Source organism: Bufo gargarizans, chromosome 4 (assembly GCF_014858855.1).
Source record: "Bufo gargarizans isolate SCDJY-AF-19 chromosome 4, ASM1485885v1, whole genome shotgun sequence".
Lineage (NCBI taxonomy): Eukaryota > Metazoa > Chordata > Amphibia > Anura > Bufonidae > Bufo > Bufo gargarizans.
The window spans coordinates 324,316,150-324,342,427 of NC_058083.1; the positions used below are offsets into that span (position 1 = coordinate 324,316,150).

Here is a 26,278-nt window from a genome sequence, read left to right on the forward strand (position 1 = left end):
TTTGGAACTGTCCATAATTCCCTCTAACTTAACTACGGCCCTAGTTCCAGCAGAAGAAAAACAGCCCCAAAGCATGATGCTGCCACCACCATGCTTCGCTGTGGGTATGGTGTTATTTTTGCGCCAAACATATCTTTTGGAATTATGGCCAAAAAGTTCAACCTTGGTGTCATCAGACCATAACACTTTTTCCCACATGCTTTTTGGAGACTTCAGATTTGTTTTCGCAAAATGTAGCCTGGCTTTCTTTATAAGAAAAGGCTTTCATCTTGCCACTCTACCCCATAGCCCAGACATATGAAGAATACGGGAGATTGTTGTCACATGTACCACACAGCCAGTACTTGCCAGATATTCCTGCAGCTTCTTTTAATGTTGCTGTAGGCCTCTTGGTAGACTCCCAGACCAGTTTTCTTCTCGTCTTTTCATCAATTTTGGAGAGACGTCCAGTTCTTGGTAATGTCACTGTTGTGCCATACTTTCTCCACTTGATGACTGTCTTCACTGTGTTCCATGGTATATCTAATGCCTTGGACATTATTTTGTACCCTTCTCCTGACTGATACCTTTTAACAATGAGATCCCTCTGCTGCTTTGGAAGCTCTCTGTGACCATGGCTTTTGCTGTGGGATGCGACTAAGAACATTTCAGGAAAGACCAACTAGAGCAGCTGAACTTTATTTGGGGTTAATCAGAGGCACTTTAAATGATGGCAGGTGTATGCTGACTCCTATTTAACATGATTTTGAATGTGATTCCTTAATTCTGAACACAGCTACATCCCCAGTTATATTTCAGTTTTTTTTTTTTTTCTTCCCTCCACCTAAAAGATTTCAGTTTGTTTTTCAATTGAGTGGTACAGTTTATAGGTCACATTAAAGGTGGAAAAAGTTCTAAAATTATTTATCTTTGTCTAATTGTTTTACATCACATTTTAACAGGGGTGTGTAGACTTTTTATATCCACTGTATATGTTTTATGTATATATGGGCTTCTCAGCAGTAGGATCCTTCTGATGAGCTCATGATCATGGGAGAATGTTTACGTCCACTCTAAGTTTAAACAAATGATAAAACCTTTTTGTGGTGGATTTCAGTCTTACCGGTGAGTTGCAGTTCAAAGGAGCCAAAGTTATCAAGTGTGGATTTTAAAACTCGCAGCCATGTTATTAGGTTTTCCATTCCAGTCAATTTATATGAGAGAATAAATGGCACATAAATTTCACTGCACCAACCACAGATGACTGCACAGTGCTGGCACCGCAAATTAAATGAAACATTTCCCAAAATGCTTCTTTTAGTAGTTAAAAGGAACACAGCCTTATTGATAAAGTAAGTGATTTTTGCTCTGACCTTTACATTACCGTCTGGAGGGAAATTTTATCATTAAAATTTGATCTGAATGAGGTTTTGCCTAGAATGTTGGATAGTAAAGCAATATTTGCTCTGATAGTTTAGAAGCACTTTCTAATAAGACTGTGATATTTAATCAAAAGGATAATGCAGGTCTGGGTGCTTTATTTCATTTTTAGGTCTTCAGCCATGTGGGAATTGTATCAATAATTCCTCTGTTATGCTCAATGTAAGGGACAAAACGAATGATTAAAGAGGTTTTCAGGGTTCATATTACTGACTGCTTACACTGAGAGTTGGCCATCAATATCCGATTGGTGGTGGTCCAAAACGTGTTTTAAGTGCAATGCTGTATTATCTGTTTGAACTGCACACTGTCTACTAAGTAGCATTTGTGCAGGTAGTGCAGCTTTGTCCCCTTCATGCGACTGGATAAGCCATCAATATTGTGAACCTTTAAAGTATTTATCCAAACTATAAAACATGGCCCCAATGCCCGGGCCCCATCATATGGAGGAGGGTAACTATAATCTATATGAGAGGCCGGGCTTTGGGGAAAATGTTTTATAGTTTGGATAATCCCTTTAATTAACTTGCTAGTCGTTTGCTTCATTGAAATAATATTTTTTTTTATAAATTTGACATTGTCCATATATATATTTTTTTGTTCACAGTGAGTGTCCCACTTTCTTTTCTCCATTCCATAATGGAGTAGTATTTGCTTAACACTTTCACGTCCATTCTTTCAGACGATGGAAATTCTATAGTAAAATGTTACCTTTTTGGATGAGATGTTGGAAATTTTTTTTTTTTTTTTTTTTGTCCTTTAGCCTTCGTTCACACCAGATGAATGTGACGCAAAGGTCAAAGCCAAAGCCCTCACCTGAGCCCTCACCTGAGTGCCGCAACCACTTCCAATAGCTGGTTGACTGGGTGTGGGGATTCGATCACCACCGATGAGATGCTGTCTCCACTACCCTTATGCCTACCCTTTCTTACACCTAAAAAGAATTGCATTTTTTCAAATTTTTTGTCAACTTACACAAAAAAGTGAAAAACACAGAGCTGAGTTCACATCAGCGTTCAGCCTTTCCGTTCTCCTGCTTCGTTATAGGAGCAAGAGAACGGAAAGGACGGATTGGGCACCTAACTGAGCCGAGCGGAGCCTACAGACCCCATAGACTATAATGGGGTCCGTTAGGTTTACGCTCAGAAGATGATTTTGGAGCGGAGACAAAAGTCCTGCATGCACTACTTTCGTCTCCGCTCCAAAATCATGTTCTGAGCGTAAACCTAATGAACCCCATTATAGTCTATGGGGTCCGTAGGCTCCGCTCGGCTCAGTTATGTGCCCAATCCGTCCTTTCCGTTCTCCTGCTCCTATAACGGAGCAGGAGAACGGAAAGGCTGAACGCTGATGTGAACTCGGCCTTAGCTGTGTTTTTCCCTTTTTTGTGTAAGTTGCCAAAAATGTGAAAAAATGCAATTCTTTTTAGGTGTAAGAAAGGGAAGGCATAGGGGTAGTGGAGACAGCATCTCATCGGTGGTGATCGAATCCCCACACCCAGTCAATCAGCTATTGGAAGTGGTTGCGGCACTCAGATGAGGGCTTTGGCTTTGACCTATGCGTCACATTCATCCGTCACATGGCGCTATGGCCGCTCCCGCAACCTATACAAAAAAAATTAGACAGAGTGTAACATCGAGTAATACCCTTTGTGAGTCTAGAGTGTATAGAGAGAGGCACAAAATGGGGGTTTCGCGTTTTGGAGACCAGCCCTTTAAGTTACACAGAACGATGTACATAATACGGCTTATCTATGGACTTTTTGGGGGTCATTTATTAAGACCGGCTTTTTTTATGCCTGTCTTAATATCCCCTATAGCTGGTGCTGGCGCTGGCCTCTAGATAACGTCGGCAGATCCACTGCCGCTTCTAAATAGAAGTTAGCTTCCTAGCTGTCTTACATTTAGACCATTTTCTATGCCTAAACTAGGCAAAGAAAATGGTAAGAGATTGGCCTGCCGGTCTGTCCCCTTCCCCGCCCACGTCACGCCCACTTTTTTAGACCTGGCGTGAGCAGAGAAAAGTTGCATCATTTTTATGCATATTTTCCAACTCCAAGCTGTATAAACTTGAATGCGTGTTAAAGCATATCAGGTGTTGAATTTGTATAATGAGGGAGGATGTGTCCCAAGGAGATCAAGACCCTATATCAAGGTGTGCATCATTATTAGGCATCTTGTTTTTCTCTGGCAAAATGGTCCAAAAGAGATTTAACTGACTCTGAAAAGTCAAAAATTGTTAAAAGTCTATCAGAGGGATGCAGCATTCTTGAAATTGCTAAGATATTCGGGGGTGATCACAGAACCATCAAACGTTTTGTTGCAAATAGTCAACAGGGTTGCAAAAAATGTGTTGAGGAAAACCCCCGCAAATTAACAGCCAAAGATTTGAGAAGAAACAAACTTGAATCAGGAGATCCTGTACTGTTGTCATATTCTAGAACTGCAACCTCCCTGGAGTCCCCAGAAGTACAAGGTATTCAGTGCTCAGAGACATGGCCAAGGTTACAAAGCCTGAAACCTGACCACCACTGAACAAGACACATAAGGTTTTATGGGCAGATTAGAGGAGAGTGACTCTTGATGGACCAAATGGATGGGCCATGTGGCTGGATCAGTAATGGGGACAGAGCTCAACTTTCACTCAAGACACCAGCAAGATGCAGGTGGGGTACTGCTATAGGCTGGTGTTATTAAAGATGAGCTAGTTGGACCTTTTTCTGTTTATGATGGATTCAAAATCAACTCCCGAACCTGCTGCCAGTTTTTAGAAGACAGTTTTATTCAACCATTGGTACAGGAAAAAGTCTGCATCTTTCAAGAAAAAAATGATTTTTTTTTGCAGGACAATGCCCTAGTGCTATCTCATGCATCAAAGTACTTTACTGCACAGGCCTTAAAGATGAAAAAATAATGACATTACCCCCTTTCTTACCTGACTTAAACCCTATTGAGAACTTGTGGGCCTTTCTTTACGGTTTTACGGTGAAGGAAAACAGTTCACCTGTCTGAACACGTGTCTTGGAGGCTGTGGTTCCTCCTGCACAAAAATTTGATCTTGAAGGGAACCTGTCATCAACTTTATGCTGCCCGTACTAATGGTAGTAAGTGGTTGCCGAGAACCAACATCACAATCATTGCAGACTAACATAGTAACATAGTATAAGGCCGAAAAAAGACATTTGTCCATCCAGTTCGGCCTGTCATCCTGCAAGTTGATCCAGAGGAAGGCAAAAAAAAAAAACCTGTGAGGTAGAAGCCAATTTTCCTCACTTTAGGGAATAAAAAATTCCTTTCCGACTCCAATCAGGCAATCAGAATAACTTCCTGGATCAACGATCCCTCTCTAGTAGCTATATCCTGTAATATTATTACAGACCAGAAATACATCCAGGCCCCTCTTGAATTCCTTTATTGTACTCACCATCACCACCTCCTCAGGCAGAGAGTTCCATAGTCTCACTGCTCTTACCGTAAAGAATCCTCTTCTATGTTTGTGTACAACCCTTCTTTCCTCCAGACGCAGATGATGTCCCCTCGTCACAGTTACAGTCCTGGGGATAAACAGATGATGGGATAGATCTCTGTACTGACCCCTGTTATATTTATACATAGTAATTAGATCTCCCCTCAGTCGTCTTTTTTCTAAAGTGAATAACCCTAATTTTGATAATCTTTCAGGGTACTGTAGTTGCCCCATTCCAGTTATTACTTTAGTTGCCCTCCTCTGGACCCTCTCCAGCTCTGCTGTCTGCCTTGTTCACTGGAGCCCAGAACTGTACACAGTACTCCATGTGTGGTCTGACTAGTGATTTGTAAAGTGGTAGGACTATGTTCTCATCACAGGCATCTATGCCCCTTTTGATGCAACCCATTATCTTATTGGCCTTGGCAGCAGCTGCCTGACACTGGTTTTTGCAGCTTAGTTTGCTGTTTATTAAAATTCCTAGATCCTTTTCCATGTCAGTGTTACCAAGTGTTTTACCATTTAGTATGTAAGGGTGACTTGCATTATTCCTTGCCATGTGCATAACTTTACATTTGTCAGTGTTAAACCTCATCTGCCACTTATCTGCTCAAGCCTCCAATCTATCCAGATCCCTCTGTAGCAGTATACTGTCCTCTTCAGTGTTAATTACTTTACACAGTTTAGTGTCATCTGCAAAAATTTATATTTTACTATGCAAACCTACTACAAGATCATTAATAAATATATTGAAGAGAATAGGGCCCAATACTGACCCCTGAGGTACTCCACTAGTGAGTGTGACCCAATCTGAGTATGTACCGTTAATAACCACCCTCTGTTTTCTATCATTGAGCCAGTTACTTACCCACATGCAGACATTTTCTCCCTGTCCGAGCATTCTCATTTTATATACTAACCTTTTATGTGGTACATTGTCAAATGCTTTGGAGAAGTCCAGATACACGACATCCATTGATTCGCCGCTGTCAAGGCTAGAACTTACCTCCTCATAGAAACTGATTAAATTAGTTTGACATGACCGTTCCCTCACGAAGCCATGCTGATATGGCGTTATTTGCTTATTTCCATTAAGATGCTCTAACATAGCATCTCTCAGAAAACCTTTAAACAGTTTATCCACAACAGATGTTAAACTTACCGGCCTATAGTTTCCAGGCTCTGTTTTTGGACCCTTTTTGAATATGGGCACCACATTTGCCATGCGCCAATCCTGTGGGACATTCCCTGTCAGTATAGAATCTGCAAATATCAGAAATAAGGGTCTGGCTATGACATTACTTAATTTCCTTAGGATACGGGGGTGTATGCCATCCGGTCCTGGCGATTTGTCTATTTTAATCTTTTTAAGTCGTACTTCTTCCTGGGTCAGACAGGACACTTTTAATGGGTGATTTATTTCAACATTCAGCATTTCATCTGACAGTTTATTTTCCTCAGTGAATACATTGGAGAGAAAAATATTTAAAAGCTTTGCTTTCTCCTCGTTGCTCTCTGCGACTATTTAAAGGCCCGACACCTTCAGATTTATACTTTTTAACATGTATATAATTGAAGAACATTTTAGGGTTAGTTTTACTCTCTTTGGCAATTAATCTCTAGGTCTCTAGTTTGGCCGCTTTTATTTGTTTTTTACATGTTCTATTTTTTTCCTTATAGTTTTTCAGTGCTTTCTCGCTACCCTCCTGTTTTAGTGATTTATATACTTTCTTTTTGTCATTTATTGCTTTCTTTACAGTTCTGTTTCTCCACATTGGTTTCTTTTTATTTCTTAACCTTTTTTTCCCATACGGTATGTACCTCTCACAATAAGATTTTAGGATGCTACTCATTTTATGGCTGTATTTTTATTTTTGAGAACTTTGTCCCAGTTAGTTAGCCCTATGGCCTCTCTTAGTTGGCTAAATTTAGCTTTTTTGAAGTTTGGTATTTTTGTTCCTCCCTGTAGAAACGCTCTTTTGAATGATAATTGGAAGGTTATTATTTTATGGTCACTATTTCCCAGGTGTCCCCCAACCTGCACGTCTGTTGTTCTGTCAGGTCTATTGGTTAATACTAAGTCCAGTATTGGCCGTCCCTCTAGTCGGGTCCTGAACCAGTTGGGAGAGGTAATTGTCTTTGGTTATTGCCAAGAACCTGTTTCCTTTATGAGATATACAAGTTTCAGTTTCCCAGTCTATATCTGGGTAGTTGAAGTCCCCCATAATAACCACCTCATTATGATTTGCCGCCTTGTCTATCTCATTTAGTAGTAGATTTTCTGTGGACTCTGGTATATTAGGTGGTTTATTGTAAACTCTTATTAGTATTTTATTATTGTTTTTAGCTCCATGTATCTCTACCCACAGTGACTCCACATTTTCATGTCCCTCACTTATATCTTCACAGAGTGTGGGCTTTAGACAGGATTTTACATAAAGGCAGACCCCTCCCCCTCTCCGGGTTTGACGATCCTTTCTAAACGGACTGTAACCCTGTACATTAACTGCCCAGTTATAGCTATCATCTAGCCATGTCTTGGTTATTCCCACTATGTCATAGTCCTCCTCACACATCACTAATTCCAGTTCACCAGTTTTATTAGTGAGGCTTCTGGCATTAGTATACATACATTTGAGAGGTTTATGTATATTTTTTACCCTACACCTTTCCTTCTGAACTGTTCTAGTCCCTCCTTCCATTCCTCCCCCAGTCCCACTACCTTGCCCCCAGTCTCTATCTGCACTATCTTCCCCTCCTATAACATAATTACCCTCCCCCCCAGTCCCTAGTTTAAACACTCTTCCAACCTTCTAGCCATCTTCTTCCCCAACACAGCTGCCCCTTCCCCATTGAGGTGCAGCCTGTCCCTACGATAGAGCCTGTAGCCGATAGAGAAGTCGGCCCAGTTCTCCAGGAACCCAAACCCCTCCTTCCTACACCAGTTCTTGAGCCACTTGTTAGTCTCCCTAATCTCCCGCTGCCTTTCTTGTGTGGCACAGGTAGTATTTTGGAAAATACTACCTTTGAGGTCCGTGCCCTAAGCTTTTGACCTAAATCCCTGAAATCATTTTTAAGGACTGTCCACCTACCTCTAACTTTGTGATTGGTTCCGATATGGACCATGACCGCTGGATCTTCTCCAGCCCCTCCCAGTAATCTGTCAACCCGATCCGCAATGTGTCGAACTCTAGCGCCAGGAAGACAGCACACTGTTCTGCGATCACGCTATTTGTGACAGATTTCCCTATCTGTTCCCCTAGGTCTGGAAAAGAGTCCCGGCCACCTGAGAAGAGTCATGGATAAATTATTCATGAATTCCTGCTCTCCCTCCCCACCTGCTGATGATTGACAGTCTTCTACCTAGTTTTCTCCCTTTCTCTCTAGGAGAGAACTGACAATTATCAGCAGATGGGCAAGAGTACAGGAGATTATGAATAACCATGACTCTTCTCAGGTAGATTTGACTCTTTTCAAGGCCTGTGCTGCAATGGATTATGATGCTGGATCTCAGCAACCTCTTACTTTGAGCTCATGAGTGACACACTGCAAAAATCAGCATTTCTGTTACTATTTTATGCTGCCTTCAGAGAGGTCCACATAAAGTTGATGATAGGTTCCCTTTAACCGCCTCCGGACCGCCTAACGCAGATGTGCGGTCCGGAGGCGGCAGCCCTGCGCACGACGACGCATATACGCGTCATCTCGCGAGGGCCGGGATTTCCTGTGAAGGCGCGCGCGCTCACAGGAACGGAAGGTAAGCGAGTGGATCTCCAGCCTGCCAGCGGCGATCGCTCGCTGGCAGGCTGGAGATCCGAATTTTTTAACCCCTAACAGGTATATTAGACGCTGTTTTCATAACAGCGTCTAATATACCTCCTACCTGGTCCTCTGGTGGTCCCTTTTGTTAGGATCGACCACCAGAGGACTCAGGTAGCTCAGTACAGTCGCACCAAACACCACACTACACTACACCCCCCCCCCCCCCCGTCACTTATTAACCCCTTATAAACCCCTGATCACCCATGATCACCCCATATAAACTCCCTGATCACCCCCCTGTCATTGATCACCGCCCTGTCATTGATCACCCCCCTGTCAGGCTCCGTTCAGACGTCCGTATGATTTTTACGGATCCACGGATACATGGATCGGATCCGCAAAACGCATACGGACGTCTGAATGGAGCCTTACAGGGGGGTGATCAATGACAGGCGGGTGATCACCCATATACACTCCCTGATCACCCCCTGTCATTGATCACCCCCCTGTCATTGATCACCCCCCTGTAAGGCTCCATTCAGACGTCCGCATGATTTTCACGGATCCATGGATACATGGATCGGATCCGCAAAACACATGCGGACGTCTGAATGGAGCCTTACAGGTGGCGATCAATGACAGGCGAGTGATCACCCATATACACTCCCTGATCACCCCCCTGTCATTGATCACCCCCCTGTAAGGCTCCATTCAGACGTCCGCATGTGTTTTGTGGATCCGATCCATGTATCCATGGATCCGTAAAAATCATGCGGACGTCTGAATGGAGCCTTACAGGGGGGGTGATCAGTGACAGGGGGGTGATCACCCTGATCACCCCCTGTCATTGATAACCCCCCTGTAAGGCTCCATTCAGACGTCCGCATGTGTTTTGCGGATCCGATCCATGTATCCATGGATCCGTAAAAATCATGCGGACGTCTGAATGGAGCCTTACAGGGGGGGTGATCAGTGACAGGGGGGTGATCACCCTGATCACCCCCTGTCATTGATAACCCCCCTGTAAGGCTCCATTCAGACGTCCGCATGTGTTTTGCGGATCCGATCCATGGATCCGTAAAAATTATACGGACGTCTGAATGGAGCCTTACCAGGGGGGTGATCAATGACAGGGGGGTGATCAGGGAGTCTATATGGGTGATCACCCCCCTGTCATTGATCACCCCCCTGTCATTGATCACCCCCCTGTCATTGATCACCCCCCTGTCATTGATCACCCCCCTGTAAGGCTCCATTCAGACATTTTTTTTGGCACAAGTTAGCGGAAATTTTTTGTTTGTTTTTGTTTTTGTTTTTTCTTACAAAGTCTCATATTCCACTAACTTGTGTCAAAAAAATAAAATCTCACATGAACTCGCCATACCCCTCACGGAATCCAAATGCGTAAACATTTTTAGACATTTATATTCCAGACTTCTTCTCACGCTTTAGGGCCCCTAAAAAGCCAGGGCAGTATAAATACCCCACATGTGACCCCATTTCGGAAAGAAGACACTCCAAGGTATTCCGTGAGGGGCATATTGAGTCCATGAAAGATTGAAATTTTTGTCCTAAGTTAGCGGAAAGTGAGACTTTGTGAGAAAAAAACAAAAAAAATCAATATCCGCTAACTTATGCAAAAAAAAAAAAAAAATTCTAGGAACTCGCCATGCCCCTCATTGAATACCTTGGGGTGTCTTCTTTCCAAAGTGGGGTCACATGTGGGGTATTTATACTGCCCTGGCTTTTTAGGGGCCCGAAAGTGTGAGAAGAAGTCTGGGATCCAAATGTCTAAAAATGCCCTTCTAAAAGGAATTTGGGCCCCTTTGCGCATCTAGGCTGCAAAAAAGTGTCACACATCTGGTATCGCCGTACTCAGGAGAAGTTGGGGAATGTGTTTTGGGGTGTCATTTTACATATACCCATGCTGGGTGAGAAAAATATCTTGGTCAAATGCCAACTTTGTATAAAAAAAATGGGAAAAGTTATCTTTTGCCAAGATATTTCTCTCACCCAGCATGGGTATATGTAAAATGACACCCCAAAACACATTCCCCAACTTCTCCTGAGTACGGCGATACCACATGTGTGACACTTTTTTGCAGCCAAGGTGGGCAAAGGGGCACATATTCCAAAGTGCACCTTTCGGATTTCGCAGGCCATTTTTTACACATTTTGATTGCAAGGTACTTCTTACACATTTGGGCCCCTAAATTGCCAGGGCAGTATAACTACGCCACAAGTGACCCCATTTTGGAAAGAAGACACCCCAAGGTATTCCGTGAGGGGCATGGCGAGTTCCTAGAATTTTTTATTTTTTGTCACAAGTTAGCGGAAAATGATGATTTTTCATTTTTTTTCTTTTTTCCTTACAAAGTCTCATATTCCACTAACTTGCGACAAAAAATAAAAAATTCTAGGAACTCGCCATGCCCCTCACGGAATACCTTGGGGTGTCTTGACACTTTTTTGCAGCCAAGGTGGGCAAAGGGGCACATATTCCAAAGTGCACCTTTCGGATTTCACCGGTCATTTTTTTACACATTTTGATTGCAAGGTACTTCTTACACATTTGGGCCCCTAAATTGCCAGGGCAGTATAACTACGCCACAAGTGACCCCATTTTGTAAAGAAGACACCCCAAGGTATTCCGTGAGGGGCATGGCGAGTTCCTAGAATTTTTTATTTTTTGTCGCAAGTTAGTGGAATATGAGACTTTGTAAGAAAAAAATAAAAATAAAAAAATCATCATCATTTTCCGCTAACTTGTGACAAAAAATAAAAAGTTCTATGAACTCACTATGCCCATCAGCGAATACCTTAGGGTGTCTACTTTCCGAAATGGGGTCATTTGTGGGGGTTTTCTACTGTTTGGGCATTGTAGAACCTCAGGAATCATGACAGGTGCTCAGAAAGTCAGAGCTGCTTCAAAAAGCGGAAATTCACATTTTTGTACCATAGTTTGTAAACGCTATAACTTTTACCCAAACCATTTTTTTTTGCCCAAACATTGTTTTTTTTATTAAAGACATGTAGAACTATAAATTTAGCGAAAAATTAATATATGGATGTCGTTTTTTTTGCAAAATTTTACAGCTGAAAGTGAAAAATGTCATTTTTTTGCAAAAAATCGTTACATTTCATCAAAAATGTCAGCAGCAATGAAATACCACCAAATGAAAGCTCCATTAGTGAGAAGAAAAGGAGGTAAAATTCATTTGTATGGTAAGTTGCATGACCGAGCGATAAACGGTGAAAGGAGTGTAGTGCCGAAGTGTAAAAAGTGCTCTGGTCATGAAGGGGGTTTCAGCTAGCGGGGCTGAAGTGGTTAAACAGATTAAGAAGCTGACAAACTTCATAGATTGAAGGCTTATCACTGTTATTAAAAAGAAGGGAGGCTATGTTGGTCACAGATTTACAACTTTTTTTTTTTTTATGTGAGAAATGTTTATTTGTAAATTTTTTTTTTTTTTTAATTTTTATTCTCACTTTAACAGATGAAAATAAACAATGAGATGTACAATTTTCTTTTTTTTCATTTAGTTACGGTACATAATAATTCTGCACAGATATTCTACTAAGAAAGCCAAAACCTCACTTTTACTTTCATTAATATTCAGGTTAGAGATTTATTAACTTTTTGGATTGACTGTAATTGTTCAATAATAAAATTAATGCTCAAAAATACAACTTGCCTAATAATTGTGCACAGATTGTATTGGATCTAGTGCAGGTGCAAGTGATTTTCTTTCCCCTTTTATGCATTCCAAGCAAGCTATATGAAAATATATACCAAAACTGGAAAATAGATTGGATTGAATTGTTTTGATGAATCTTTATCCAGTATCATATGTAAAATGCTAATTTATTTGTACTTTAAACATTAGATTGAAATCAGTTTTTTTCCTATTATTTTGTGTATTGTACTAAACCATTTTATTGGCTTGCCTTTGACAAATCTTTTTTCACAGACCAGGGGGGAATCCCATATTTCATAATAAGAACCTCGTATTTTACAGTCTTTGTCACAGATGACTGCCACTTTCAATAGTATTAGCTAATAAAAGGATTTCTCTCCATGGTCAGTTTTACTCCGATTGTCAGTACAAGCTTAGATTAAACACCGCGTTTTCCATTGTATTCTGATCATCCTTACATGACACCAGACCAATATGCTGTAAAGAAGGTCAGAGAGCACCCTGTGGCTATATTTCTGTATGGATCGAATGCTGCAGGTCCATATGATTCATTTTTGGGATATTAAATTATAGGATAGGCATCTGTCTCTATCTTTCATGTTTCGGCATGGAACTTTCCACTCAGCAATAACATGTAACATTAAAAAATGATAATTGAGCATTAATTAAAAAAGACATTGCTACATTGAAATGTGAAATTAACAATTTGTGTATGATATGAATGTGCAGATGATGCATTAAATTATCTTAAAAAGATTCTGTCTGCTAATGAAATTATAAAGCCTTTTCATGCTTTATCACTGTCATGATTCTATTTATTTCTTCACACTTGTGAGGTTTAATTTGGCCTCGGTATTTGCAAATTATAGCTGCTCAAATCTGACGTTTCAACTGCACTGTTAAGGTTGTTCAGCTGTTTTGTAATACGAATGGGATATTTTTTAGTGGGAGGTATTATTTTATTTTTTAAAGCAACAACCAACACAACCCATCATATCTAGCGCATTAACTATGTAGACATTGTCCTTCAAAATAACATTACAGAAATAAGTACTGTATTTTTACCCTGTAAGACTCTTCTGCTCATAATACTCACATAGGTTTTAGAGGAGGAAAATTAGAAAAAAATATTTTTCAGCAGACCTCAGCTCAGACCCCCAAAGTTAATCAGACCTCAGCTCAGAGCCACAGTCAGACCCCCAATGTTAACCACCTCACATCCGCCCATAGAATATAAACATCCTATGGGTGGAGGTTTAACTCTGAACGAACGCTAATCGTGCAGCTGCAGAGCGGGGGGGCCGCTGTCTGTGACAGCAGGGCAACCCAGAGGGAAGGCAGGGACTGTTCCCGGGTATCCCTGCCTTCAGATCGCTGTATACACATCGCTCAGCGAGCGCTGTGTATACAGATCAGGAAGCGCTATGCGCACTGAGGCTGTACAGCATTGTATAGTTCTGTACAGCCTCTCTGGGGTGTGTATTTCCCCTGTAACTGGGGCTACTATGTCAGCCCCAGTTACAGGAGAAATCAATAGTGAACAAAATATCAAATATCCCCCAGAGGTCTTGTATGACCTTATGGGGGACACAAAGTGTAAAATAAAAGATACAAAAAATTGTGTTACATAAAAAAAAAAAAAATCTCCAATTAAGTAAAAAATAGGAAAAAAATAAATAAAACAGACATATTTGGTATTGCAGCATCTGACAGCCGGCTCTATAAATATATCACATGATCCACCTTGTCCGATAAACACCATAAAAAATAAAAACAGTGTCAAAAAAAGCCATTTTTGTCACCTTACATCACAAAAAGTGCAACATGAAGTGATCAAAAAGGCGTATGTCCCACAAAATGTTACCAATAAAGCAGTCATCTCATTCCGCAAAAAATGAGCCCCTACATAAGAAAATTGCAAAAATAAAATAAAAAAACCTATAGCTCTCAGAACATGGAGACATTAAAACATAATTTTTTGTTTCAAAAATGCTATTATTGTGTTAAAGTGAAATAAAAAAGTAGACATATTAGGTATCGCCGCGTCCGTAACAACCATCTCTATAAAAATATCACATGACCCAACCCCTCAGGTGAACGCCGTAAAAAAAAAAAATTATAGAAACAGTGCCACAAAAAAAGCAATTTTTTTGTCACCTTACATCACAAAAAGTGTAATAGCAAGCCAGCAAAAAGTTGTATGCCCCCCAAAATAGTGCCAATTAAACAGTCATCTCATCCCACAAAAAATGAGAACCTACCTAAGACAATCGCCCAAAAAATAAACTGACTCTCAGAATATGGAGACACTTAAACATGATTTTTTTGTTTAAAACATGATATTATTATGTCAAACGTAAATAAAAGAAAGTATACATATTAGCTATTGCCACGTCCGTAACGACCGGCTTTATAAAAATATCACATGACCTAACCCAGGGATGGGCAAACTCGGCCCTCCAGCTGTTTTAAAACTACAAATCCCATCATGCCCTGCTGTAGACTGATAGCTGTAGGCAGACTGGGAATGATGAGATTTGTAGTTTTAAAACAGCTGGAGGGCCGAGTTTGCCCATCCCTGAGCTAACCCCTCAGGTGAACACTGTCAAAAAAATAAAATAAAAACTGTGCTAAAAAAAACACTTTTTTTCACCTTACATCACTAAAAGTGCAACATCAAACGATCAAAAAGGCCTTTGTCACATGATAACAATGTAACGTATATCACTTTCTGTTAGTTCTATTTTGTCTGTATACTCATAACATATTGTTGTGTTATGAATATAAATGAAATGTGAAAAATACATTTGTTTTGATATCTTTTCATTTGTTGAAATCATCTAATTGCAATATCAACCATTATTGTCAATTTAATCTTACGCCTTTTGAGTGTTGATAGTAAAACTCCACAATGTAAATATCACATTTATTCAGAAATCTACCCAATGCTGATACCCAGTGTTGTATTAGTTTACTCTGCACGTCATGCACTTTTGATATATTGTTTGCAAATGTGCTCAGCTTTCTACATGTTATATCATTAATTTCTGTTAATTTAAAGGGGTTCTGCAATCTGTTTAAACTGATGATCTATCATCTAGATCAGGCATGTCCAAAGTGCGGCCCTCCAGCTGTTGCAAAACTACAACTCCCAGCATGCCCTAATAGCTGTAAGCTATCCAGGCATGCTGGGAGTTGTAGTTTTGCAACAGCTGGAGGGCCGCACTTTGGACATGCCTGATCTAGATAGATCATCAGTAGTGATGATTGGCCGAGCACCCGAGTATAATGGAAGTCAATGGGAGGCGACCAGGCACCCCCTGCTCGGATGAGGGTAGGGTGCCTGGCTCATAGGAAAAGGTCTGAAAGTGATGGAAACACCTTTAAAATCGATCAGGAACAGCAGGGGGACCATGTCTGGATGCATCTTGGACACCAATGTCGCTGCTGGGAACCATGTTGTCCGAGTTGTACACCACTTTTACAGACTGCCCAAAAAATGCCCAAAACCCCGCCCCCACAAAAAAAATTTCTTTTTAGAGGAAAAATTGTTAGGAAACATTCTTTCCTGTAGATTCAATTGTATATACAGTGTAAGTGCTGCCAAAAATTACAAGGAAGAAGAGAAACAGCCTGTATATCACATAATGGAGGGCCTACAGCTGAGCATACCGTATAAAACATTGGAGGTGAGGGCCTACAGCTGAACAGACCGTATGAAACATTGGAGGTGAGAGCCTACAGCTGAGCATACAGTATGAAACATTGGAGTGAGGGCCCACAGCTGAGCAGACCCTATGAAACATTGTAGTGAGGGCCTACAGCTGAGAAGAACGTATGAAACATTGGAGGTGAGGGCCTACAGCTGAGCAGACCGTATGAAACATTGGAGTGAGGGCCCACAGCTGAGCAGACCGTATGAAACATTGGAGTGAGGGCCAAAGAAACCGAACTGCAATACCTCACACAGCCTGTGGACAGGAGCGGTGCTGTTTTTGGAGGAAAGCAGCCAGGTTTTTTCTAATTCTGGACAACCCCTGTAAGTTCACATCAGCGTTGTATTTTCCATATTTCTAGTCTGTTATAGAAAAATGAAAAAAAAAAAAAAAAACAACTCCCTTTTAACCTGTTTTTATGTGTATTTTGAGCATCAGTTATGCTCAGTTTGTGTCAGTTCCAGCTGTTATCGGTCATTTTTGACAGGAGAAAAAGCCCTGTCTGTTGCACTTTTTCTGCCGTCAAAGATAACTGAAGCCTGACAGAACGGACACAAACAGAGCACAATTTATGCTCAAATTCAAAGATGAGCTTTTCCCCATTTTTCGGTTGCTCTGATGGAACAGAAATCTGGAAAACACAACGCTGATGTGAACTCACCCTAAAGCATTGCTCTAATTGATATGGAAAGGTTGTTAGGTGAACAGATAAAAAATCATTTGAGTATTCTGGTACGTTGCCAACAATTCTGAAGAATGTTAGTATGCATGACTTACTCTTCAGTCATTTGTAACACAGCATCAAATTAAAATTGCACTTCCCTACCAAGAGCTACCCAGTGAGAGTATTATAAGGGATTATTGTATTTGAAGCATGATGTAAGTGATTGTTCAGAGCTTTATTAATTACAATAACTCTGTGTTCAGGGCGTAGCAAGCAGCCATGGGGCCCCGAAGCAAAACTTGGAACGGGTCTCTCTAATGCATGGGGCTAAGACGCACACTGATGTCATAGTGTAGAGATTATGCACATAGTGATGGAATAATGGGCATAGTGGAGTCACGTTAATGCACACACTGATGTCACAGTACAAGGATAATGCATGTATGTTGTCACAATACAAGAATAATGTAGCAATGTCACAGCACAGAAAATGCAAAAAGTAATGGCACACAGAAGGGATAATGCGAACATCAGAAGTAATCATCAGGTTCCACAGTAAAACTTAGAATGGGGTTAAATTTCAATGTATATATATTAACGTTAACTGCACCTCATGTCTGGGTCATGTCTGGCTAATGTTGCCCCCATTATTTACTGGGAACCATAGCAGCTGCTATGTCTGCTATCCTGGTACTTCTATGTCTGTGGTTTAGAAAAAAATAAGTCAGAAATGGGAAACTAACTGAACACTTACATGATGCCATCCTTTTCATCTTTTTAACTGCAGATCCACTAACTCCTGGGCTCCTCTTCTGCCATCCAAGATGGCCACACAGCTTCCCATGCTGCCTAATGCATACTGTGCATTTGGTAGTCCTTTGGATTGTGCATTGATTACTGATCAGCAGTGCAGGTTGCTTTAATGCAATTTGCCAGTTTGTCACCATGAAGTTATTACCGTATTAGTCCTAAATCTAAGTAACAAAAGCTCTTTTTAGGGTCTCAGGATATAAAAAAAAATGGACTTAAATGTATGTTGGGATACTGTGTATGTCAACTGCAGGGCACCAGGAACTGTTTAATTTATGAGCTTGGGGTGACAGGCTCCCTTTACTATTAAAGGGATACTTCATTTATTTCAAGTTATTACCATTGCACAGAACTTTTAGTTTTATGGGCTTCCTATCAGCTGGACCCCCCCAGCCAAGAGAATGGAGGCTCGGTATCCTGCAGTCCCCAGAATTAACAGAGCGGCAGTTGACCATCCGCACTGCTCTTCCATTCATCTCTGTGGGACCTGCCATAAATAGCCAAGAGCTATTGGCTATCTCTCGCAGTCCTATAGAGATAAATGGAGTGCAACCTCCTGTTCCATTTATTTATGGGCCCCCATTTTCATGATTGGTATGGTCCACGCATTAGTCCCCCCTGCCAATCTAATAGTGATCACCTATCCTTTGGATAGGGGATAACTTGCAAAAACTGAAATACCTCTCTAAACACTGCAAAGTTTGCTGCAATTCCTTTGCTTGAGGAATAGAAATGCACAGCAATGTAGAAAAATGGGTGAACTAGATGTATACTATCATCATTGGTCTGTGTTTTTAATCATCCTCGTGTGGTACGATTCCTGAGTGCAGAGTGTAACATTAAAACTCAGAGTGAAGAGAGGAGTGAGTCCAGCCTACAAAAAAGTTGTTCGCAGCCTTGTTCAATGCAGATTAAAATCCAGTATAAGCATAACGTCTACGCGTTTCAGGTCCTACAGTAGTGACTAGGGATGAGCGAATCATGCCAGGTTTCATCCGAAGTTGATTCGCATAATACTTGGAACTGAACCATAGTTCGGGAAATGGTTTTTTTACAATAGAAATTTATTTATGAAGCTATTATGCGAGGTCTCGTGAGACTTCGCAAAGTAATAACTTCGGCTCATAGGAGCCAATACATTCTAATACTGTACAGAGCGCTTGCTCCGTACAGTATTCAAACGAAGTATTATGCAAATCGACTTTGGATGTTTCATTGCAAAGTTGTGCTCCAAACTGAGGGCGTTTTATACCAGCCTCTGACAATCAGGTCACAATAGGGCAGAGAAAATACACCTACAGGTTGTAGCAGGTTAAGTAAAAGCAATGCAAAAGTGTATGCAAAATATAGAAAGAAAAATTCTATAAACATTTAATAATTTAAAATTAAATCATGTCTTCAATTCTTCTAGTACAAATCCAAGACGATTCTCTATTACTCAGAGTAAGTTATTTTATATGCATCTCTGCAAAGGCTCTCCCCCTTCAGATTACGTATCCCACTGAGAATAAGATCATTATTTGTACCAGGCTTAGTTGCGACTGTCTAAAGCTAATAATTGCCCCGGATTGCCAGTGTACAGTGGTCTGAATCTTCTGACTTTATTTCTGGGAACCGTCATACAGGATCTCAGTTTAACTTAGAAAACAAAGTTTGTCTTGTTTTATAATAATTAGCTTTTGTGGTTCCTTAGAATATGTCTCCTGTGATTTGACATTAACCTTGAATTACATTTGGCAATGATTCAGGTCATAATAAATTACTTTATACTGCAACTGCAGCCACCCTGAGGAAAGACAGAATATGGCCTTAACTCTCTAAGTATTTTCTTGTCCTTGTGCAGTCACTTGTGTCTGATGTGTGATTGTATTGTGGCTTATTGTAGTTTGGTCTGTAACAGGTCTGAAAAAAAGAAACCCAAAAATCTCCTGCATAACGGAAACCGGACAGATCCGTTATGCAGGCCATATAGAGTTGTTGCGATACCAAATTTTTGATTTGGTTTCGATACCATAAAAAAGTATTGCGATACTCGATACCATTCGATACAACGTGAAAAAATAAACCAAAAAAGCCACCTGCATTCCGCATTTTAAAAAATGGCGAATTGCACAGTTTTTATTTTTTCTGTTCCGGCGTTCACCGAATTGATTTTTTTTAATATTTTAATAGTTTTGGCTTTTCTGATGCGGCGATATGTGATATGTTTATTAATTTTTTTACATTTTATATGTGAAATTGGGAAAGGGGGTGATTCATACTTAATATTTATTTTATTTTATTTTTTACAAATTGGATTCCAAAAAAGTTGGGACACTAAACAAATTGTGAATAAAAACTGAATGCAATGATGCGGAGATGGCAAATGTCAATATTTTATTTGTAATAGAACGTAGATGACAGATCAAACGTTTAATCCGAGTAAATGTATTATTTTAAAGGAAAAATACGTTGATTTAAATTTTCACGGTGTCAACAAATCCCAAAAAAGTTGGGACAAGTAGCAATAAGAGGCTGGAAAAAGTAAATTTGAGCATAACTAAGAGCTGGAAGACCAATTAACACTAATTAGGTCAATTGGCAACATGATTGGGTATAAAAAGAGCTTCTCAAAGTGGCAGTGTCTCTCAGAAGCCAAGATGGGTAGAGGATCACCAATTCCCACAATGTTGCGCAGAAAGATAGTGGAGCAATATCAGAAAGGTGTTACCCAGCGAAAAATTGCAAAGACTTTTCATCTATCATCATCAACTGTGCATCACATCATCCGAAGATTCAGAGAATCTGGAACAATCTCTGTGCGTAAGGGTCAAGGCCGTAAAACCATACTGGATGCCCGTGATCTCCGGGCCCTTAAACGACACTGCACCACAAACAGGAATGCTACTGTAAAGGAAATCACAGAATGGGCTCAGGAATACTTCCAGAAACCATTGTCAGTGAACACAATCCACCGTGCCATCAGCCGTTGCCAGCTGAAACTCTACAGTGCAAAGAAGAAGCCATTTTTAAGCAAGATCCACAAGCTCAGGTGTTTTCACTGGGCCAGGGATCATTTAAAATGGAGTGTGGCAAAATGTTCTGTGGTCAGACGAGTCACGATTCAAAGTTCTTTTTGGAAATCTGGGACGCCATGTCATCCGGACCAAAGAGGACAAGGACAACCCAAGTTGTTATCAACGCTCAGTTCAGAAGCCTGCATCTCTGATGGTATGGGGTTGCATGAGTGCGTGTGGCATGGGCAGCTTGCATGTCTGGAAAGGCACCATCAATGCAGAAAAATATATTCAGGTTCTAGAATAACATATGCTCCCATCCAGACGTCATCTCTTTCAGGGAAGACCCTGCATTTTTCAACAAGATAATGCCAGACCACATTCTGCATCAACCACAACATCATGGCTGCGTAGGAGAAGGATCCGGTTACTGAAATGGCCAGTCTGCAGTCCAGATCTTTCACCTATAGAGAACATTTGGCACGTCATAAAGAGGAAGGTGCAACAAAGAAGGCCCAAGACGATTGAACAGTTAGAGGCCTGTATTAGACAAGAATGGGAGAGCATTCCTATTTCTAAACTTGAGAAACTGGTCTCCTCGGTCCCCAGACGTCTGTTGAGTGTTGTAAGAAGAAGGGGAGATGCCACACAGTGGTGAAAATGGCCTTGTCCCAACTTTTTGGGGATTTGTTGACACCATCAAATTCTGATTCAACATATTTTCCCCTTAAAATGGTACATTTTTTCAGTTTAAACTTTTGTTCCGTGATTTATGCTCTATTCTGAATAAAATATTAGAAGTTGGCACCTCCACATCATTGCATTCAGTTTTTATTCACGATTTGTATAGTGTCCCAACTTTTTTGGAATCCGGTTTGTATTTAATAACTATTTCCCTCCTTAGGGGCTAGAACCTGGGATTTTTTTCATCCCTTATCCTAGTCACCCTGATAGAGCTCTATCAGGGTGAATAGGACTTCACACTCTCCCTGCTGCTCTGTGCACACAGCATCAGGGATGTTACCATGGAAGCCAGGGCTTCAGTATCGTCCTGGCTGCCATGGTAACCAATAGGAGCCCCAGGATTACACAGCTGGGGCTCCGATCAGAAGCTGCCACTGCACCACCAATGAGGTGGAGGGGACCCTGTGGCCACTGCCACCAATGATTTTAATACTGGGGGGAGGGGGGCACTGTACTGCGCCACCAATGATAACTACCCCTTAATACAGGAGGCGGGTACTGGCAGATCAGCGTCAGTAAACCCCTCAGGTGCCGCACCCGTGGGGTTAACTGCCGCTTATCGCAGCTCCATGTCTGGGGCAGGGTGCTGGCAATGCGATTCTGCTGCTGGCACCTGCCTCCTGTATTATGTGTTAAAGTCTGGACCCATATAAAGTAGTCTTTAAGTATTAGGCTGCACAGAGCGGTGCCCAGAGATGTCCCTGCACTTACTATTATTCCTGGGCGCTGCTCCGTTCGCCCGCTGTGCCCCATTACTGTCTCCTCTCATGCTCCATATGCTAGTTACTATTGGAGCAATGGGGAGGAGACATCAGCTTCTCTAGTGGGCATTCCTTCTCCCTGGCTGTAGCGCTGTCCAATCGCAGCGCAGGGAGAGGGAACACCCACTAGAGAAGCTGATGTCTCCTCCCCATTGCTCTGATAGTAATTAGCATATGGAGCAGGAGAGGAGACAGTAATGCCGGCGAAAGGAGCGGCGCCCAGGAATAATAGTAAGTGCAGTGCGCCGCTCTGTGTAGGAAAAGTCCTATCATTGGTGGCGCAGTGCGCCCGCCCCTCCTCCGTCCCTCTCTCCGTTCATTCGTGGCAGCAGCACAGGGGCAGGACAGACTGCTTTCTTCTCCCCTGTGCTGCTGACAGAAGCACTCTCATGTTCAGAGATATTAGACTGCGCAGAAGCGCAGGCCAGTATCGAAAAAATTTAAATATACGATACCGGGACAAAAGTATCGATTGGGTATCAAAATTTCGATACCCACAACAACCCTAAGGCCATAGACTTCTATTATGACGGAATGGATAATGGAATGCCTCTAAAGGCATGCCGTTATGCATACTGTCATGGAATTGTGTTATGGTCCGTGGTAACGGAATCGATAATGCAATTCCGTAAATACCACAACACAAATGGAAAATTTATTTCAAAATAAGACATTCGCTCATCCCTTCTTATGACACTGGAAATTTTACTCCACTAACCATGCCACCCTTTACTGCAGATAGGTTGTGACAATTTTTGCAACATTTTAAAAGCCACAGTTGATAAATCTGGATTAAATCAGCTCTTTAGTCCCACCACGTCCACTTTCCCACCCACTTTTCAAAACTATGACTGTGAGTGAGTGGTGTAAAAATGTAAAATCCCGCAATTTGTTTCACAGATAAGCCTAAAAACTTGAAAAGCAATATCTTACAACTTTTTGAAGACAATTTTGGAGGCATGATAAATTCACTGAATTGAGTTTGACGTCATAGGAGTGTGTGAAAGAGAAAAACCTATTGGTAACCCAAACTGCTTAGTCATTATAACTTCAAAGTTCTACTTTATCTATAGAGACCCTTGAAGTAATCTAATAAAGAATTGCAAATTAGTTATCCCTTATGGAATTACATTTGAAGAACATTCATATCAGGAACTTTGTATTCTCTATAACTTTCCTGCTCTTCAGTGAAGGTGGTTTCTAGGAACCTGTTGTCGGACCCTTGACTGTTGGTTTTTTGTGTATGTACTTTTATTCATATAGGCACACTAATCATAGTATTATTATTATTTTGTCTTCTTTAGAATCTGCTCGTAACAGGCGCAGTTGACTGCAGTTTAAAAGGTTGGGATTTAAGATCTTATCGTCAACCTGTCTTTGAGCTCTGTGGTCATACCTATGCTGTCAGGCGGGTCAAAGTAAGTGTTGTATCCCATTCATTGTTTGAAATGTTCAGTTTACTGGCTTTATAATCTGTGGTATAAACAGTATGTACACTTTTGGTGCTTTAGGGTAAATCTGACACATGAACAACTGGACAATTGAATATGCAGTTTATTCTGTTATATTTGGTTACCGTATTTTTCCTTACAGGCATGAATTATATTAATGCTGTTTTGCGCAAAAGAACACTAAGCACAGAAAATCCCCAAAAACAAAAAAAATTCCGTTTCACAACAGCTGGAGTGCTGAAGGTTGCGATCCCTGTAGTAGGGTCAGTGAGCACAGATAGAAGAGCTAAATTTGAAGCATGGTATCCTGTGACAGATACAGCAGGAGAAGAATATGAGAATTATAGTATGTTGTATAGTTTTTTATATTTGTGTGCCTCTGCACAATATAACATAGTTTACTACACTGTTTCACACAGTACAAAACGGGTACGTATGATGTAAAAGGATGTAGGAGTAGCGCATATGCCGGTCGTAGTTCAGAATCGCATATGAACAGAGCTTTAAAGTAACCATCCAGTAAAAAAAAAAAACATTCTTGTTAACTGGGAAACCAATAGAACATTTGTATGTTGAGCATCTTTTCAGCTGCAGATCCATCGATTGCCGGGCTCTTTTTCTTTCATTCTAAATGGCTGCACTGGTTTTCAGACTACCTGATAAATACCGTGCATCCAGGGCCGGTTCTAGGTGAAATGGAGCCCTAGGGCGAAAAACAATAAGGCCCCCCCCCCCATGACACTTGATGACTTTTACAGAAGAAACTGTATATTTTGGGGCACAGTGTAGCGGTATACTGTATATTGTGGGGCACAGTGTAGTGGTATACTGTATATTGTGTGGCACAGTGTAGCGGTATACTGTATATTGTGTGGCACAGTGTAGCTGTATACTGTATATTGTGTGTCACAGTGTAGCGGTATACTGTATATTGTGGGGCACAGTGTAGAGGTATACTGTATATTGTGGGGCACAGTGTAGTGGTATACTGTATATTGTGGGGCACAGTGTAGTGGTATACTGTATATTGTGTGGCACAGTGTAGCGGTATACTGTATATTGTGTGGCACAGTGTAGCGGTATACTGTATATTGTGTGTCACAGTGTAGCGGTATACTGTATATTGTGGGGCACAGTGTAGAGGTATACTGTATATTGTAGGGCACAGTGTAGAGGTATACTGTATATTGTGGGGCACAGTGTAGAGGTATACTGTATATTGTGGGGCACAGTGTAGAGGTATACTGTATATTGTGGGGCACAGTGTAGAGGTATACTGTATATTGTGGGGCACAGTGTAGAGGTATACTGTATATTGTGGGGCACAGTGTAGCGGTATACTGTATATTGTGGGGCACAGTGTAGAGGTATACTGTATATTGTGGGGCACAGTGTAGAGGTATACTGTATATTGTGGGGCACAGTGTAGAGGTATACTGTATATTGTGGGGCACAGTGTAGAGGTATACTGTATATTGTGGGGCACAGTGTAGAGGTATACTGTATATTGTGGGGCACAGTGTAGAGGTATACTGTATATTGTGGGGCACAGTGTAGCGGTATACTGTATATTGTGGGGCACAGTGTAGTGGTATACTGTATATTGTGGGGCACAGTGTAGCGGTATACTGTATATTGTGTGGCACAGTGTAGCGGTATACTGTATATTGTGTGTCACAGTGTAGCGGTATACTGTATATTGTGGGGCACAGTGTAGAGGTATACTGTATATTGTGGGGCACAGTGTAGAGGTATACTGTATATTGTGGGGCACAGTGTAGAGGTATACTGTATATTGTGGGGCACAGTGTAGAGGTATACTGTATATTGTGGGGCACAGTGTAGAGGTATACTGTATATTGTGGGGCACAGTGTAGAGGTATACTGTATATTGTGGGGCACAGTGTAGCGGTATACTGTATATTGTGGGGCACAGTGTAGAGGTATACTGTATATTGTGGGGCACAGTGTAGAGGTATACTGTATATTGTGGGGCACAGTGTAGAGGTATACTGTATATTGTGGGGCACAGTGTAGAGGTATACTGTATATTGTGGGGCACAGTGTAGAGGTATACTGTATATTGTGGGGCACAGTGTAGCGGTATACTGTATATTGTGGGGCACAGTGTAGCGGTATACTGTATATTGTGGGGCACAGTGTAGCGGTATACTGTATATTGTGGGGCACAGTGTATGCTATATGTGTATAACATAAACATACTCCACATGAAAACTTACAATTACTTGACTTGGCCCTTGGGGATCTCGGACGCTACTTCCACACTTTGGCCGGGGGCTCGGCGGAGCTGATGTGTTTTATCCTAATGAGAAAGATTTCATAATAAGAATTTGGAGAAGGGGCAGAGGGATAGCAGAGCAGGGAGAGGCTGGTGCTGCTACTAGGGGGAGTAATAACGCCCACCATAATGCCTCCCCAGTAGTAATAATTCTCCTTATAATGTGACAGTGCAAAAAATACCCCCTTGTAATGCCCCAGTTGAGCTAATGTCCCCATAGTGCCCCATAATGTGCCAGTATAAAATACCCCTTCTTAGTGCCCCCCGTAGATGACCCCATAGTGCTCCTCTCCCCCCTAGTGCCCCCCATAATGTACCAGTATAAAATGCCCGATATATAGTGCACCAGTAGATGCCCTCCCCCATAATTTGTAAGAATAAAATGCTCTTCTCAGTGCCCCCGTAGTAGTCCTCTCCCCCCTTCCCCATAGTACCCACCACAATGTGTCCCAGTATAAAATGCCCCTATACAGAGCCCCCATATAAAATAACC

General features: G+C 41.4%; 1 protein-coding gene across 1 annotated transcript in view; it reads left to right on the plus strand.

Moving 5' to 3' along the window:
• Positions 1–26,278, plus strand: part of PEX7 (peroxisomal biogenesis factor 7) — a 206,963-nt gene that overhangs the window by 80,148 nt on the left and 100,537 nt on the right. Inside the window, exon 7 of the mRNA XM_044289763.1 lies at positions 23,340–23,453. Coding sequence (XP_044145698.1) covers positions 23,340–23,453 — 114 coding nt within the window. The remainder of the gene's footprint in view (positions 1–23,339; positions 23,454–26,278) is intronic.